Source organism: Melanotaenia boesemani, chromosome 22, assembly GCF_017639745.1.
Source record: "Melanotaenia boesemani isolate fMelBoe1 chromosome 22, fMelBoe1.pri, whole genome shotgun sequence".
Lineage (NCBI taxonomy): Eukaryota > Metazoa > Chordata > Actinopteri > Atheriniformes > Melanotaeniidae > Melanotaenia > Melanotaenia boesemani.
The window spans coordinates 10378631-10398124 of NC_055703.1; the positions used below are offsets into that span (position 1 = coordinate 10378631).

A 19494-nucleotide genomic window follows, 5' to 3' on the forward strand; every position below is an offset into this window, starting at 1 on the left:
GGAATTAGTTGCACATGAGATCCCACTGCGGAGGTTGTGTTTAACCTCTCCTGCGGCAGGTTTCTGCAGTGACTGCTTTTGGAGGGAACAGGCATGCTGCTGTTAGATGAGTGCTGAGATGTGCAAGCGAGAAGCGTCCCCAGTGACTAGCACAGCCTCTTTTCATCATCTGCTTCCCTGCTCTCTTTGAACAAACACCAGGGCTCAGGGAGCTGTCAAAGGTCCACCACTTGCAGAGAAAGGGGAATTAAATTGCTGTAAGACTACTGAACACCTAAGTTTACAATCACTTTGGTTAACAAAGCTTGGAAGAATAAGGAAGGGATGCAGCTATTGTTTTGTTCTGAAACATTACACTGCACAGAGGGCTCTTCACTAATTTGTGATGTGGGAGAACTTGGGAAAACACACAAGGCAAGTTGAAAATGAGATAAATCTCAGCATGTCCCTTTTATCACTGGTTTATTTATACTGGTAAACATCAAACAGAAACAACAGCAAAATCAAGAGCAGACGTCCTCCCATTCCTGTAATTACCCTTTTCTCTTACATCGACAAGTTAATTTACAATGGTTGTTGTCGCCATGACATAATAATGTCTGTAAGTAAAAATATGGAAATAAGCCATCCCGTTGGATCTCATCCACACATAATATCAGATTACCTGCCGCACCTGTCGTGCTATTGGTGTGGTCTCTCAAATCAATCATGACAGGAATCCTATCAGAGTTGAGTCTTTATGTAATTATGTGATAAAAATGTATCGATTCAAACCGGAGGGCAGTATTAGGCTGAGTCGACTTTGTGCCACAAAAATGCTGCATTGTGCTGTGTCTGGGAGGGTTGGGATGAAAAGCTGGAGCACTGTCTGTCTTCTACATTCTGGTCCCACATCTCTGGGATAAAAGGAACATTCTTAATCTCTCCAAACCACCACCAAAGTAATTAAGTCACATCACCATCCGTCTGTGGCGTTACAGACTGAAAAAAAGAAAAAAAAGAAAATCACGCTCGAAGTCTTCAGATTGTTTCACCTTAAGTTACAGACATCGAGACTGTGAGCAGAATTACTCCATCCATTGTGTGATGCTTTCTTTGTTATAATACAGTATGTCCAAGTTACTGCATTCAATACCACATGAACACTTATGGTTGCACTGAGATATATAGTATCTCACACAACTAAACATTTTTGTACATGATGTTTTATACATTGTGTTGTGCCTTTCATCAAAGTTTGATCCACTGTTATAAAGAAGACTTTGAGAGGTTATAAGGTAGAAAACAATGTGAAACATTTCCCATAACCCTGTGTGCCTGCCTTCCACAGGTCCGTCAACAAAGAGCACTAAAGCTCAGAACAAGGCATCTGTTCCACAACTGGCCACAAATCCAATCCAAGAATACAAGAGAGCGCAGGTCATTAACTTCAAATCATAAAGTGCTCTCCAGCAGCCACTCAGACCTGGAGAGTTTGTCTCTGGCTCGGTGAATGTTTGTTGAGCTGTCAAGCTGTGGCAGCTCTCCGCTCATTGACAGGCTGCGCTTGGAGCGTAGACTGGCTCCAGTTTTGGGGTAGGCCACATAGCAGCGCTCCCTGTATGAGTCTGCGTGAAGCGAATGCCTGCGGTTCACCCTTATTCCGCCTGCAGGCACAGTCATATAGTGTCGTGAAGCATGGTGGGGTCGTGGACCCCTGGGAGCAGCAGTCCATTTGGTAGGCTGGCCGGGCACAGCGAGAGCAATGCCGGTAGCCATTTTAACATCTGATGAGTTATTCCGGTTCATGTTATTGAGCTCAACATCTGCCTGAGCTTCAGCTCGCCATCCCTCTGAGGGTTTTGGTGGAGCACTGGAACGTTTGGGCCTTGGAGCTCCTGGGGAGGCCGGGTGCCAGCTGTGACTGCCAGCAGAGGTAGAGACCGTGCAGTCAGGGACAGAGGGTTTTGTGGTGGGTACAGTCACAGGTGGCCGCTGCTTGGTTGGCTCTGGGGGAGGGAGGGCGACTCTGAGGCAGTCCTTGTCATTCTTCTCTGGACGCAACACCTGCTTAGAGAGAGACTTGGGTATCCCACAGCCTTGTAGCTGTCCATCACTGCTCAGGGATCGAATATCCCCCATCTCCAGTGCCTGACATAACAGAAGACAGGTACAGCAAAAGAAAGAAAAATGACAACAGACCCATTTCAAAGCCTGGCTTAAAAACCAATAAAAATGGCAAACAAAATGAGAAAACATGATGAATCTTGCCAAACTGACCTTATCTGCATCTCCTTGGTTACACACCCGGTAGCGCACAATGAGGAAGATGATAAAAGCAAGCACGGAGGCTACAATTATTCCTCCGATGATAACCACAATGGTGCCACCAAGAAACTGGGACTGCATGAAATGGCATCTCAGGTACTGCGGTTCGGTAGTGAAGTGGATGCAACCTATCACCCTGGTAGCGGTCAGCGAAGTCACCTGATCATCGTAGATGGCCAACACACACAAGTCATAGTGGGTACCAGCCGCCAGGTTGTTTACAAGGATGTTCTGACTGGTCGGGGGTATCATTCTGCAGAAGAAGAGCTTTGTGAGTTGTGGCATAGATAAAGGAGGTTTAAATGAAAAGGGACTGAAGCAAATCAGATTATCCAGCTTACTGTTGTTGGAATAAAATGACATGACAATCATTTATCTCTCAGGAGACTATTTAAGACGTGTCTAGGCACAATCTTTTGTGACATTTGATTTATTCTTTCAACAATACCACTGATAAAGGGTTGCTTGGGAACACAGGAAGTCTCTGTTTGTTCCACAGCATCAGTATAACAGTCGGAACCTTTCAAGTCTACCAAATCCTGCAGCCAATACTGAAACACCATATGTGCTACCTCAAAGTTCATTCTGAAAAAAAGGCATCTGTGCGGCAATTCTATCATACATTAGTGATTAAAACTAACTACGGCGTAAAAGCAGGTAGGGATGAAAGAATGCAGTATGCAACTGTTCTTAGGAAAGGCTTGTACGACGCCTCTGATGCTTTTTGTAAAATGCAGTAAGACGGCTCTTTCATCTTCCTAAGGGTCTGTAGCTTAGTGCTGACATTATGTTTTGATTTTGTTGATTAAGCATTATCAGGGTCTTGCACATAGTAAATAATACACAAGGGGGATTATGAGTCGAAGGATGAGAAGTCAGAAACAGTGCATTAGTCTGTCTTCCTGATAGGATTAGCAGATATCACAAATCATGCCAACAGTCAGGCCTAGCTTTTAATGACAAAAAATCCAAAGGGATTTAAGCATCAGAGAAGACTATAAAGGTAGGTAAAGGGTCATGGGATTAGAATATGGTTCAGTTTCAGATTGTATGTTTGTTAGATTATATAGTGTTTCTTCTTTTTATATCAGGTTATATCTTTTTTTCTTACCTGTACACCAGTGAATCATCATAAGTCCCATTGTACTGAATTTGAAACATCCGGATTCCAGGAATACTCCTGTGGAAGTTAAACTTGACCAGGGCTGAGGTAGAGGTGGCCTCTGCAATTACTACTTTCTTCTCTTGGCTTGTCTTTGTATTCCCCAGAGGCACCCCTCCTGTTTCTGCCCCTGTCTTGGTTACAGTGGCAATATCTGATGATCCAGGGTCAGGCTCCTGCTCTGCAATTGTGTTGTTTGTGACATGAGGGAGTTTAGCAATGACCAGATCCACTGTCTGCTGAGCCTCTCCAGCTGGATTGGAAGCGACGCAGGTAAAGGAACCTAAAAAAAGTAAACTAATGAGATCAGCATCCTGTCCAACCATCTATATGATGCTCACTTTACTGTCTGCACTAAAAGGGCAGCAAACATGTCTAAACATAGCCAGTTTCAAGTATTTTCTTGTATAACGAGGCCAAGTTGAATTTATTTTTGTGTCTCAATATTCTTAGCAAATTTATCTCTAATTGAATTTTTTTTTTTGGCTTTGTAGAGGATGGTACCAAACCATTTAATTTCTATCATGTTTGAACAGGGGCTGAGATTTAATTCAATATACTGCTAGCTTAACTTCACATGTAAGGTTTTTGTTTTTGGTAACATTGCATGGTACAGCTAACCATGTAACAGATACTGATACTATTTTTTTAATAATTATTTTTTTATATGAAGGATTGCCCCCCTGTTCTTTGCTCTTGATCAAGTTTAAAGGAATAAGGCCCACTTTTTTTTTTATCACACAACCTGTTGTTCTCTTTCAACAAGAAAATACTGTCCAATTCATGTATAACCATTTGCCAATATTACACTAACCTCTGCAGAAGCTGCCATTGTTAATCTGACTATTGCAGCACCAAAAACTTTACCAGTGTGGCATATTGACTGGTCCAAACTACTGTGCTTTGGTCTTAGCTTAAAGCAAAGATCGATTCTCCTCTCTTCAGAACCCAGCTGCCTCACAAAGTAAGTAAAACCTGCCAAACATCCCTGCTGAGGCCAACTGAACTTCTCCAATAAGATTATAAAAATTTCTTTTTATTTGTATTTAAGTGTTGTTTTCACAGGGCTGGAAAACATGACACACAATCTAAAGCTTTATGAATATCAGTTGTGGCAGCCGTGCTCTAAATTACATGTCCTCTGATAATATCCAGTGGTTAGTTAATCAATCTCCAGACCTCAGCCCTGGATCCTTCTTTTGTTCCACTTAAAAAGCTGCCGATTGAATATTTAACTTTACAACTTTGCTGTTTGACATAGAACTATTTGGACGGGTTCTATAGCCCAGCAGAACTTCTGTCAATTGTTTAATTTATATATTCCTATGATAATCAAAAAAGACCAAGGGAAATTATGGCATTAAATTGGTATACAATCACAAGGTGTCTGCACAGATCTACCTCATTTTAATTTCTTTTCTTTTACATGCATGGTGCAGCAACATTTTTTGGGGTACAACAATGTAAGTACAACCATGTAACAGGTGGGACACCAAAATGCAGGATTAGTAAACACTTCTATATAACACATATATGGTATGTGTATTTTTTAAATAGTATTTTTTTAAACTACAGTAATATAGAGGTACTACTAGTTTAGATGACATATACCTCTAAAGCATTTCCAGACATAAAGTTCCAGAAGTAAAAGCCAAATGGAAAGTTGACAATGACTACATTTTAGTAACTGTGACTGGCAACAGACTTGTAATACCTCTAAAACATTCACACAACAACTGCAGGCCTTAAGAAAATTAGTAACTATAAATAATCTTGTCCTGGATGTCAGACTGAAACACAAGCTCTGTTACATATACCCTGTCATACATGGGTTTAGAGCAACACTGGAAATCAATCCTGTACATCCTTACAAAAATGAAGGTAGAGGTCCTGATCAACCATACACAGACATTAGTGGGAGATGCCATCAGTGTTACCAGACAACTAGCGGGTTTATATTCAGATTGCAAGGCCAGATCAGATTAATATATAGGCATTTGCTGGAAGATTGAAAACTGTAATGTACAATGCAGCATCATGTAAGAGGAAAACATACTATAAACACTGTGATTTACGAGCTTCTGTCTTCCTTTATTGATGCTATTAGAGAAGGGGAAGGTTGAATATTCATCTGACACTGTACTGACAATCACTTTAATTTAATAAATAAATTAGTTTAAAAAATCTTTCTTTTTATTTGGAGTTCCTCAGATTGCATCCTGAGGTCTAGTGATAGGAATGTGGAGATGAGGAGCTTCTTTTGGGTGGGGTGATATGACTGGGGAGGTGAGTTAAGCGTAGTTACAAGTTCACAATTTCATTTAATTGGCTTATTAGAATAAGTAAACACATGTTCTTGATTAGAAAACATAGTTTTTCCTCATACTATGCAATTGCTATGTCACCACTCGTCACCTTCTGTTTAAAATGTTTTCTTTTAGTTCCTGTCGCTTTAAGGCCCTGAAAGACCCAAAGTGATCTGTTTGGTCAAAACAGCTACCTTTCATTCAAAATCCAATTAAATTGTTTCATGGTGATGAAGACATGGCCATGGACTTCAAGGCTTCTGTGGGTTATAATTCACTTTGGTGTGGATTAATGGATTTTTAATTTCACAATAAACCCCATAACACACTTTAGGAGAGAGAAAGCCCTCAAATGATCTATATGATCTACATTTTCTCTGGGAATTCTTTTTAATATGTAAACCTTTAATACATCACATTAAAGAATGAGAGCAAAGATATTATTAATGATGTATGGATAACATAAACCTAAGTATAAAAGTAGCAGTCACCTTTCATTTCCTAGTGACTTTTATCAGTACATAAGCCTGCATGTCCCAACCATCTCCACTTTATTATCTGAGATAGAAAAAAAATACTTCAGTCCTATAGGCTTATGTGTGTACAAGCAAACAACTAATTTTGTTCAGTCAACACCACAAGCGCAGCCACTGGAATGTAAACAGACCTGAGTCCTTGACAGTGCTGATGAGGATGTCCAGTGTTCCATCTGTGTGGACCACGGCCCTGGAGGAGTTAGACATAAGGCGCCCGTCTGGTGCGATCCAGTGGATAATGGGGTCGGGGTCGCCCCTGGCTTTACAGCGCAGGGTCACACTCTGGCCCTCCAAAGCTCGCAGCTCCTGAGGCAGAAGCAGCAGAGGCAGTTAGAGTGAGGACTACTTCACACTCATATGTTTTTTTTCTGGTAAAAGTAAATTATCTCAGCAATTATGCAGAGCAGGTCTGCTGAATGTAAATGAGTTTACATGGCAAGATCGTTCTGTTTGGCTGCTCAGCGACTAAATCACTGCAACTTTCCACTGTGTATCAAGAGCTTCACCTCCAATCCATCATAAACCCACTAATAGCTTTATTAAAAAGATAACTGAAAATCCAGCTAAATAACCTCTGTAGAGTCTGCTGTGGGTTACAGTATTTTTAAGAGCTATATATTTGACAATAATGTCTTAACTCCAATTCCCAGGTATGTCTAACAGCTCTTGTAGGATTCCTTATGTTTAAAAGCCAATATTTGTTGTGACAGTCCAGGTAAACACAAAGTGCCAATCTGGATTAACTAAGGCAATATTTGTCTCAGACAGTGTAGCAGATTGTGTTATGTCTTAACAGGTTATACCTGAGAGTGCCTGGTGATGAGAGGAGGGTCACAGAGGAACTCTTCCTCTGAAACAGTCCAGAAATAACGTCCAGCAAGATGTTGCGGCGAAGCACACGTTTCCAGATCATCCTCCCTCCGCAACCTCCGCAGCCATAGCAGCTCACAGTTGCACCTCAGTGGGTTCCCTCCAAAGCTCAACGCGAATGACGAAGGCCCCATTATTCCAGATGTAGCCAGGACCCCTGCTCTTTGGAAAACAGGGTCAGGTGGAAGTTTCTGGAGCTTGTTGGACGTCACATCCAGCCTTTTAAGCTTCTGTAGCCCAGAGAATGTACCTTCTGGGATGTAGCTGAGCATGTTATGGTCTAAATTGAGTGTATGGAGATTGGACATCCTTTGAATGGCAACCCATGGGGCGCTTTCTAAGTTGTTGTAAGAAAGGTCCAGCTCCTCCAATGCTGTTAGGTCATTGAAGGCCCCGATGTGGATGTGGGTGAGCTGGTTGTTATTGAGGATGAGGTGGTGAAGTTTGGACATGCCACTGAAGGTGTCGTTGGTGATGCGAGTTAGCCGATTGCTGTCAAGGTGAAGGGCTCGTAGGTTCTCTAGGTCTTTGAAGGCATAAGGTGCGATGGAGCCGATAGTGTTGCGAGACAGGGTCAGGTCTACCAGCTTGGTCATGTTTGCAAAGTCTTTGCGTTTAATGCTGGTTACAAAGTTATCCCCAAGCCGCATCTCCACCGTGTGTCTGTCGATGTTAGGGGGCACAAACAGGAGCCCCTTCTTATCGCACAATGTTGCCAAGTTGGGATTAAGCATCTGGCAGACACAGCGTTTGGGGCAAATTTGAATTTTATGTGCCTTTATAGCCACACCAAGAACAATCAGATACACCAGAAACGACTCCATTTGGCTTTAAATCAGGTTAACAGACCTAAAAAAAAAGAATAAAAAAAACAAGATCAGGGCAGGCAGAAAAAAAGAGAAGAGTAAGTTTTTTTTTATTAAACAGTTAAAAATGCAAAGCATACAATTCTAGTCAGTATCATCTTTAACAAAGGGTGGTATTTGTTACTGTGATCACACTCACAGTGAGAAACCTCCCTTTAAATGTGAAAGGGGGGCTTTCTTCCCTGTAAAGTTAAAGCTTTTCCACTAGATTTGAATCACTATCTGCCAGCTCAAAGCTTGGAATTGAAGTAAATCCAAATAGTGGGCAGGAAGCTGAGCAAGTCAATGCCTGAACAAACAATGAATGCTGTGCAATTAGACATGAAACTAATTAGTCACCTGCAGACTTTAGAGTGAAACAGCCCCAGTAATCATGTATGGTCTTTGTGGCAGCTTTCCCTTTAAGCTCCAGCTCCCCTGATCATACTTTTTTGATATGATAATACCAGTCCTTTTATGTTTGTGTACAGAAGGATGAAAGTCTAGACTGGCAGTTCAGGGCCTCATAAGAATTAGACTGATATCTCACAGGATCATATCGCCAATAGGAAGGGATGATTGGGCCTGGTGCCTCAGAGAGGATGTGCTATGCCTTTCTATTGATTTTCTCTCTGCTCTCTATAGTGCTACTCTTACTTATGACACAGCTGAGATGGGGGATAAGAAGGGATCCATTTGAGGAATCCTGAGACATTGTCAGGGATATCAAATATCATAAAACTAAGCCGTGGATGATCAGTTCACAGACCTGCAGGTGCACCACACAATGTGTTGGAGCATGAGTGACATTAGATGTGATTGTATTTACAGTTGAAATTTAGTGCCATTGTAGTTTAACATGCAATATTCACACCCCTGTGTATCCAATTACAGTACACAGACAGGGACGGCAATCCAAATAAATACAGAGAACAAGAGATCCAATCCCTCAATTCTAGTAAAGTCACAAAAGCCAGCTTTAAATACCAGAGAATGGCTGATTTATGATTACAGCTTCCAGTGGTTTGCTCATAATACCCCCATTGTCCATGTTAGGAGTTGGAAACTGTGCATATAAATCTTGCCTTGGCAAAAGCATGCCTCTTGAAAACCTTCATGCTTCAAAAATTTCTTCTGCACCTGAATGGTAACACAGCTCACGGTGTGATAACCTTGCCAGTATGATTATGAGTAAAATCTTATGAAGAAAAACAGCAGAGAGGACAGGAGTGACACGCAGCCATGTGGGGGAGTAAAGGAAGTCTGGTGGCATCCGCTGACAACGGCTGCATTTTGACAGCTGGGTAAAAAGTATTGCAGCCTGACAAGGAGGCAGGAAAGAGGTCGCCTTTAAACTGAACATAATAGCAAAGGGGAGGAATATTATTGGAGAGCACGCTGACATTTTTATGAGCCCTGGTGATGAAGCAGCGATGAATAAATGTCTTTTCCCAACCCATTTTTATATGGGACAACTTCACCAAATCGGGAAAGATTTGTGGATTTTATTTAGCAGTGCAGTGGCGCATGGATTTGAGTTGGTGAGAAATGAAGTGTGGAGTCATTACCGAGCGCTGCCATGACTCTACTTGCCCCCCTCTGTGGCAAGTTTAGTGTCTACTTTTACAGTCATGTAAAAAAAGACAGCTCATCTTCCTTTAATTCTAAGGTTTTATGATCAGGATATAATTTTTAAAAATTACCTAGTCATTAACATGGCTTAAAATTAGGAAGATTTATCATCAAATGATCAACAACACATGGCAGTTACACTGACTCATTATTTAGTGAACAAAAAGTGAGTCAAAGTTATGGAACAGTGCGTAAAAAACTGAGTGTACCTCATGATTCAGTAGCTTGTAAAACCACTTTTTGCTGCGAAAACTGAAAAGTGATCATTTTCTGTATAACATTATCAGTTTCTTACATTTTTGTTGAGGGATTTTGATCCAGGCTGCTTTACAATGTTACTTCAGATCACTGAGTTCTGTTCTCGAACTGTTCTTATAGGGTCTCACCACAGTATTTCAGGTTTATGTCTGGACTTTTTTTTTTTTTTGTGTGTGTGTGTGTTGTAGATTTGTTGCTGTGTTTGGGATTAATATTCTGTGGCATGATTAGATTTCAATCAAGCTTTAGCTGTTGGACAAATGGCCTCACATTTGACTCTAGAATACTTTGAGATACAGAGGAGTTCGTGGCAAACACAATGGCTGCAAGGTGTCCAGATCATGTGGCTAAAGAACAAGCCCAAATCATCAGCCTTCCATCACCATGCTTAACAACTGGAATGAAGTGTTTTTGTCAATACCATATGCAGTTTGGTTTTCACCAAATGTGGTGCTGCGCATTATGACTAAACATTGTTTCAGAAGTTGTGGTTTGTTTATCAGCAACTTTGCAAACCAAAGTGTGTTTTGGTTTCCTGGCAATTCATCAAAAGTCTCATTTTTTCAGCTCTAACATTCAACATGCTAACTGGGGCCTGTCTGGAGTCTGAGATGAAGCTCTTCGGGTTTTTTTGTAGTGTTTCTGAGCATTGCACAGTCTGACCTTGGGTTTAACTTGCTGAGATGTTCTGTCCTGGGAAGATTGGTAACTATCTTGAAGGTTTTTCACTTGTCGATAAGCGTTCTCTCCTTAGAAGGAAAGACTTACAAATAATTTGGAAATTACCTTATAATCTATCCCAGACTGATTAGCAGCAACAATTGCTTCTGTAAGATAATTGCTGATGTCTTTCCTCTATGGCATTGTGCTAACGCACATCACACACACTGTTGATGACGAATTAATAAAGTACATTTGATTAGTTTTACCTGGCTGCTACTTACCCCCTTAATTCATATAGAAGCATTGGGATGTAGTTATATTTTATGGCACTTCTTCTGTATTTTGGCTTGATTTGTGGTAATGAGTGTAACATGTTGTGTTTTTGTACATCCCATGTTTTATTTACCTAATTACCTAATTTCAAGACTCATAGACAGTTTCCTTTTCACGTGACTGTACACGTATGTGCATGCATGTCCAACGATAAGATAGCAAAGCTAATGTGTGCTAAATGTGTGTATGTTAGTGTGCCAATCACCTCTGAGTGAATAGTACGGCCCCTGGTTGTGCAATGAGGCGGAGAGAACCTGCTACTTCCAGACTCGAATGGTGGTGAAAACGTGATATTGATTCACTCTGTGTAGATGAGACTTTTTCTTTTTTTTCTGCTGAAAACTCAGCCAAACGTGAAAAGAGTAGTTGCAACAGTAATCCTTCCAAAATTTGTTCTGTGAGGACAAAAGGACAACCCTCTCCACCCCCTCTGCACCTACCAGCCCTCGCTACTGAGACCTGGCAGGAAATATCTGTTACAATCTCCTTAATTTGCATTTAATTATGGGTGCTCCACAGAGATTTGCATAACAGGTTGCACTCATCAGGTACATGAACAAATAAGTAGATAATCAATTAATGCATTCATCAATCACGCACTTCATCTTTAAATGTCACACCTTAAAAAACCATTACCATCCAGGTTGCGCTGCTCATTACAGTGAGTCGACTTGGGAGACCCAAGAAACAGACAATCTATTGATATATCAGCTACAATCTCATTCTCAGTCAATCAAATGTAGGTTTACTACCTCAGAGAAGGTATTTCCACCCTCAGAGAAAAGAACAGACTGACAGCCCACACCCACACTGGCACACCAGTGGGTGGATTTGTGCCTAATAGAGGCAGCTCACCACACAACAACCTCCAGCCACTGAGACATATTATCATATGCAGCAGCGGTATGCTGTAGCAGAGGATATCTATTGCCTCCCTGGGGTAGCATTCGCCAAGAAAAGCCTTATGCAGCACACTATTTGCCAATCGGCCGATGAGGTCATGGGGGGATATCTTTTCAGATGGTATAACTTATGCTGGAGCTCATGTGAGAGAGCTTCTGCAATCCGTGTCTGGGCAGGAAATCAGGGAAAGCAGCCCGGTGTGGGGAAGTTAATGAGATCTGTTTGTAACTTCACGCAGGTCGACGCAACAGCAACTGCTGCGTCTCGGGAGTGTCTCACCCAGGTTAGTCAGAGAAGAACAGCCGGATGTCTGCTGCTGCCAAAAATAAGCTCACTTGTGTCAAGGAGGTAAAACGATGCTGCAACGGGTTGGTAGAATGGTATTGACAAAGCAGGGAAACAGGTTCTTGGCCCATCTGCTTTATGAGGCCAAATGGAGCTGCTGCATGTGCTGAAGTGGATCATATTTTGACTGAGCTGGTAGAAACGCTATTTTGTCAAGTAAATGCTTGTACAGCCCAAGTCCAAACATCCTGGCTATACACTGACGCTGTTATGGACCTTCTAACTAATGTTTTATTTATTTTTGTGTATGTGCTGTGACACCATTTTTCTGCAGTCTGTCAATGTTAAAGTGTGAAAGCTTTTGGATGGCACTCTTGATGTCATGGCAACACAGAAAACGTCAGTTTTGAGTGTGATGTAATCACTGGCTGATTTTCAGACAACCTAAACTGAATTAAAAGTTGTAGTTAAGGGTCATGGCAGACCTATTGTACCATTTATGACCTTCTTGATGAGAAAACTGCACACTCAGCTAATTTTGTGTTGGATTTTATGCTTCAATCATTACATGTTTTCCCAGTCTGGCACCTAATAAAAATCCAAATGACTTGATGGGAAATCTGATGCAGCTGAAATTATTTTCCAGTCTGAAAAGCCTGCATGCATGTGTGTGTGTGTGTGTGTTTGAACCAGGGGGGTAGAATACTAAGCAGAGACCACTGCATCAATAGAAGTGCTGTTCATCAGAATCAACATCTCCCCCTTTAGTTCCAAGTGCTTCCCTTCACACTGCATCATTAGATATTCAGTGCTGACTTGATCTGCTAGATATCTTGGATGGGTCAAAAAACTCTTTGTGTTTTTTGTGGTGTGTTCCAGCTAAGCAGGTGACAAATTTACAATCTGGTGTTGATGTAAATTGTTAAACGGTCAGACTAATCTGTGTTAATCTGACCCTTTTTTTCACCATTGTGCTGTTTCCTGAGGTGAACTCCATTTTTCACATCATTTTATGCCACTATTATTTTCATATTATTGTTTTCATGGCTTAGACTAGATAGTTACCTTCCATTGTCATGTGGGATCCATGTAGGTAGAAAAGGCTGAAAATATGCCCCATATGGGATTTTGTCCTCAGGTTATATATAAATGCAATGTTCCTTGTTTGATTACACTTTGTGCTAGTTAAGTCCTTTATATGTTTCTCCATTCATTCATTAAACCCAAATGTGTTTGCATTTGTTATTGCCAGTTTTTAATCCATGCATTCATTTACCTGATTCTAACCCATGTTGGGTCAATCAGACAAAATGCCTCCTGTAAGATCCAATCCTAACTCCCTCCCTCGGCCCTGCATCACAGTTTTGCAGGGATAAAGTACCCCTTTTCTTTTGACGATCAAGTAGAAGCAGTCATTAATCCTTTCAACTGGGGTGCTGAGAGCCATTTGGATGGCTAGATTACCCTCTTCTTTGAGCTCCAAAGGTAAAGGGGCACCTTATCCTTGCCAAACAAAGGGGTAGGGCCGAGGGAGGGAACTGGAATTAGGCCTAAATTCCTTGTCTCTCTTTTTTCATTTGTCTTAAAACCCAAATGAGACCACAGCAATGCAATGAAGTGGATGCCAGTAGATGATCATTGAAAGGCAGTAAGATTAAAAATTAAAGTTAAACGCCTCAGGATAAATGTTTGTTGCCATTAAATCATTGGATAAGAAAGGAGAATAAACACTGATAAATAATGGGGAGACAGTGATGGAAATTTGATTATTCTGTAAGGTTCATCCAGCAGTTTTAATATAGTTGACTGGATGTGTTTTGAAAGATTATGCAAAATGATCTCTGTCCACTCAAGTAATTGTGATCAGGTGATTATAATCTTGCAGCAGATGTTCAAATTAATCAAATCCCAAGTGCAGCTTTAGACAGAAAGAGTTACAACCATAGAAAAAACCTATTCTATTGTTGAAAATATAGCATAGTCCACAAGCAGGCTTTCTTTTTATTACACATTATTTTCCATCTATGGGTTAACAAAGGCATTCAAAATTAAATTTATGCCTACCCAAACAGATATATTTATGTCTGTATAAAAAACCTTTAGGACACAGAGCTTCATACTCTACACAGCCAGAAAATGGCTAAATAATGAAAACAAACCTAATCATGATACACACATAAGTGGAACAGGTGCACACAAGTTTCAATTTGCTTGTTTCAAATCTTAATAAAGCACTTCTTCAGCAAAAAGAAAAGCTTAGTTTGAGGAGCAGTGCAAATTTGGGTCAGTAAATGTGGAGCTGGTGTGCAGAATAGCCTGCTGCTGAGGAGCCACCTATCTATTCTCTGCTATCAGTAAAGGTAGCAGCAAAGGAAGCACCAGCACTGAGCACATTCACACAACAGCAAGAGCAAACAGGAGCAGCAAAATGAGGCGTGGGCTTGGTTTCACTGGTGTAGCAGTTACAATGGTGCCTTGGGCACTCATGAATAATAAGATATGTGATAACTAACACACCCTATAAGACAGGACATATATATATATATATATATATATATATATATATATATATATATATGTGTGTGTGTGTGTGTTAAAGACTCTCAGACTTATTATTAGTTTAGTTATTCAAGTGCATTTGGACTTTAACACCTTCTCAATGTCTGGTCTGTAATTTGCATTTCAGCATAACCACAGCTAATTGAATCCACTGGCTGCCAAACATACAAGAAAACAGCTGAAATCAATCACTTCCTGCATCTGAGAGTAGAATAATGGTCATGTCAGTCACAATCCTTACTTTCACCTGTAGGAGAAGAAAGAAAGAAAGAAAGAAAGAAAGAAAGAAAGAAAGAAAGAAAGAAAGAAAGAAAGAAAGAAAAAGCAGCCAGGTGGATACTAAAAATAAAACCACTATCTGATGGTGTTACTTTGCAAAAAACAGGAGATTTTTTTGACCTTGCGGTGCAGGTCCTGGACTGGTGGGTTAGTTACACAGCCACAACCCCTGTCATGATGAAGAAGAGTTGGGAGTGGGGGTGAGGGGGTTGAAATGGGTCCTGAGAGAACTGCTTCAAGTCAATATTACACCTCTTCATAACCACACAATCTTCCCCCCCCCCCAAAGAGTTCAGAGCTGCAATTCCAACTATCAATTATTGAATTTACCTTGCAGATGAAACATCAAGCCGAGTCAAAGGAGGGTGGGTTTGAGCTTATTTCCTCCCAGAGGTGCTGCGAGCATACTAACAGTGGCTTGCCTAAAATGGGACCGACGGTGGCTCTTTTGAGATAATTCAGGTGTCCCGAAACAAGCGTCTTGGGATCCTATAATACATAACGGCCTGCAAAGCCAGCGATGCCCTTCAAGAAATCCATAACCAACTGATAAAGGACGATTCCTTCCTTCACACCAGTAAAATGTCACTCAGATTTTCCCCATCTGGAAAGCGGGGGAAAAGAAAGAAAATGAAAGAAAAGAAAAAAACGCGCAACCTGGAGGGTCCCGTTCTGGCTTAGGGGCTGTGCGGGATCGCCTCTATGCGCATCCGTCTATGTGCACCTCCGGAGAGAGGAGAAAACGCCTTTTGTGGCGATAGGCTGCCTTAATACACCGTGCTGTGAGTGGCTGGTGTTTGCGCTGAATCCTACCAGATGTTCGTCTCGCTTTCACGGGCTTTTGTTGGCGACGCGGAGCTCAGCCTGAGTTAATCCAGATTGACTGAGAGGTTGCTGTCATTGTCGGCTGTATCGTCCCTCTTTTGCCCCCGGACTGCTGTCAGCCACCGACCCAGCTCCATTTCTGACCAGAGGTGCTGTGCTCGGAATGGTAATCGGTGCGCTCTGAGCTGCACAGAGACCATTTGTGTGCATAGGCAGATGCAGTGCCTCCCAGCCTATCTCACAGGCAGGCATCATAATTTATTCATGTAGAGTGAACTCTGCTGCACGAAGATGCAGTGGACCTATAATATTCTCTAAGAATTAAAACGAGAGCTGGAATGGTGATCAGGTTTAGAGATGCATTAGATGGGAGAGAAAAAAAAGAAAAAGAAAAAAGAGCCAAACAATAATCAGACTACTGAAAATCTATCCATGCCTCAGTTTGGATAAAACCTGAGCCTACACATCTGGTCTCAGAAAAGCCAAAAATAGCAACCTATCTAAACATCCCTGTATGTATTACATAGATTTTTTTGGCAATAAAGTGTGGAGTTGGCTGAAACAGAAAGGACCTGGCTCCCTTGGGGTCTGCTTGGCACACAACCAACCATTATCTGATGCACTCATCCTATAGCTTTTTATGCAAGTTTGCAAAGTGTAGCCAGTATATGCACAAGTGCATTACAGTACAGAAGCTCCAAAGTCATTTGGGGGGCTTTCTTCAATTTAATTTCTGAGAACAATGACCAGGAACACGCCAGGGGCCTCATGACACTTTAAAATAAGTGCTTGTTGTCATCCAGAGAATTCCCCTGATGATTACATCAGATCAATAACTCAATCCAGTTACAACACATCCACTTGAGATCAACAAGAATAACGCATGATTTAAGCATTTATCCAGAATTGAAAAGGCGTGAGCTGATTGAATAGCTGATTATACAATATGCATGTGTGCACAATGTGTGAAAAGTGCACTCAGTCTTTGTTGTTTCACTCTTGCTGGGATATCACTAGGCAGTCAGTAGATTTTCAGTGATTTTGATATAAATATATTTTGACAGCCAGTAGAAACCCACTATATTAAAATATTTTTTCCTGTTTTTTTTCCCCCCCAAAACAGCCACACCAGTATTTTGCTGTTTGAAAGTGTTAATGTCAAGGCCTGCATATGACCTCTTGTGAGTGTCTCAAAGGCATCATTGCCAGCTGACAGTTGGTGATATGAAATGACACTGACATGTCTTGCTTTTTTTCTCTCCTTTACTGTCGTGATTCACGCTGAGCTCTCACTGATGCATGTCATCCAAGAATTGCTTGTAGGTGAGGTTGTCTGCACACTTGCCCGTGCAGCTCTTTTTCTGCAAGAACAGGGCCATGGTGTCCTGCCAGGGGTCAGCGATGCTGCGACTCCACAGGGTCTTTGTGATCCCCAGCAGCTCACGCACACCAGCAGAGATGACCTGCAGGACGCACAGCAGGATAAAGGCCTTTGATGAAGCACGCTTAACACTTTCTAACTCTTTTTAATAACGTAGCCCCGCTGAGACTGAGAGGATATGGTCAAGGAGATCTTATTAAGACTCTTGTATAACAGAAACAGAGGCTACAGGGTTATACATCTTAAAGAAAATGAATCAAAAGACTTTTATGTTAAGCCTAAAATAAACCACAAATGAACAACTACAGGCCAATATCAAACCTTCTATTTCTAAGTAAGATCATTGAAAAAACAGTTTTTCATCAGCTAAAGGACTTTTTAAAACAGGACGACTGCTATGATGTCCTCCAGTCAGGTTTTAGACAGCACTGATTCAAAACATACTTAAACAACTGGAAGTATTTTGTGGTAACTAGGTAGGTAACTTTACTTCTGAGCAGACAAGAATTACATGTGGAGTTCCCCAAGGTTCCATCTAAGGGCCTCTTCTGTTTAACATCTACATGCTCCCACTAGCACAGGTCATAAAGGAGACCGGGGCCCTGTACAGGCTCTTTGTAAATGCACTGAGGAGATTAATGATTGGACGTGTCTGAACTTTCTTCATTTAAACAAAAACAAAACTGAGGTGAATGTCTTTGGAGCCAAAGAAAAACAGTTAAAGGTCACCACAGAGCTTCAATGTATGGGCCTAAAACCGCTAACTAGGCCAGAAATCTGGATGTATGATGGACTCAGACCTAAACTTTGAAGAACATATTAAGGGAATCACAAAGTCGGCTGACATTGTGATTCCCTTAATATGTTTTAGTATCACCTTATGAATATATCAAGGGTAAAAGATGTTATGTCTCAGTAGGACCTGGAAAAGATGCTCCATACTTTCATCTTTAGTTGGCTTGATTAACAGTGTTTTTACAGGTCTACCTAAAAAAAATCATTTAGACACCCGCAGCTTATTCAGACCTATGCTGCTCAATTCCTCATTAAGACCAAGAAAGTGGACCACATCAATCCAACTCTGAGGTCTTTACACTGGCTGCCTGTCTGTCAGAGGATAGACTGTAAAGTTCTGTTGCTGTCTCTTTCATTGTCAGCTCACACCCATCAACACTTAATGCTTTTACACTAAGCAGAGCTGAATATATAAAAGCACTAATGGCCAATTTAGTCTTTCTTACCTCAAGGACATATAAGAAATTTAACAGTTAACATAGAATAGGCTCTGATCTGAGGTGTTTCTGACAGTGATACTTGGTTATAACACACAGCTTAACTGGATGTCACACTTTTCAAAGAGTGCCAAACAGGATGTGTTATAGTACTGGATGCACCCAAAGAGAGCAGCTTTCTGGTGTCTCAAGTACAACCCACTGAGGAGACTTGCAACTCAAGAAAAATAAATAAATAAATAAATAATTTTATTTATTTATTTATTCATTCATTCATTCATTCTGATCATTATATAAAGCTGTTCAAAGTGGCAGTTTAGGTGCTGCACATCAAATTGTGGTGTTTTAGCATCACGTGTTTTAAATGCGAAGTTTAATATATGAACAAATATTTTAATAATGATTATACTGCCGTAATGCTAATAATCAGACACTAAAATAACAATCTCAATTTAGAGTTTCTGTCTCTTCTTGTTACCTGCATGTCTTTAAAATCTGTGATTCCAAGTTTTGGTAAGTTGTTACAGTTCACATGAATCAGCTTTCTTCCAGTGATGAAATTCTCTGTGAAACAAGCCTGCAGAAAAATGAAAAGTCAACAACACTTATCTCTGCTGGGTAGTGTATCTGGATTGAACCTAGCCAGTTTTAGCCTACTTTGTATTGAGGAAATCCTAAAGACCCAATCCATCTTGCAACGTCAAGACATTCCCACTGCAGAAACTCCATGTTGTCCTCATTGCTATGGGAACGATTAGCCTACCTGCCCCTAATCTTAATATATATATATATATATATATATATATATATATATATATATATATATATATATATATATATATATATATATATATATATTGTTCTTTTTTTTTCTTTCTTTCTTTTTTTCTTTTTTTTTTTTTAACCACTACATTTAGTCCGGTTACAAACTCAAATAGAAACTAAGTTTGTTTGCGATCATCCTAACAGCCAATCAGAGCCTCCTGATTTGGGGCGGTTGGTAAATATCGTTCAGTGGTTCGCTACTAAAAAAAGTTTGGTCCCGCCTACAATGAGCGGAACCAGCCAATAGGACAACAGATACAATTTTCACAGATAAATAAACCATCTGCACTAGT

The 19494-nt window shown here is 40.8% G+C and overlaps 1 protein-coding gene across 3 annotated transcripts; it reads right to left on the reverse strand.

Annotated features, from left to right (window-relative positions):
• Positions 1 to 452: 452 nt before the first annotated feature.
• Positions 453 to 19116, reverse strand: lrfn5b (leucine rich repeat and fibronectin type III domain containing 5b). Of its 3 annotated transcripts, none has more exons than XM_041976638.1 (7): positions 19034 to 19116; positions 18855 to 18953; positions 7115 to 8030; positions 6443 to 6617; positions 3419 to 3752; positions 2260 to 2560; positions 453 to 2130 (listed from the first exon to the last, which is right to left on the reverse strand). In XM_041976638.1, exons 3-7 carry the CDS (start codon positions 8003 to 8005, stop codon positions 1435 to 1437), a joined length of 2397 nt encoding a protein of 798 aa, XP_041832572.1. In that variant the 5' UTR covers positions 8006 to 8030; positions 18855 to 18953; positions 19034 to 19116; the 3' UTR covers positions 453 to 1434. The 3 variants fall into 3 exon arrangements, with proteins under 3 accessions (XP_041832572.1, XP_041832574.1, XP_041832573.1); XM_041976640.1 differs by lacking the exons at positions 18855 to 18953; positions 19034 to 19116 and adding exons at positions 15059 to 15107; positions 15269 to 16188; XM_041976639.1 differs by lacking the exons at positions 18855 to 18953; positions 19034 to 19116 and adding an exon at positions 15269 to 16188.
• Positions 19117 to 19494: the final 378 nt, after the last annotated feature.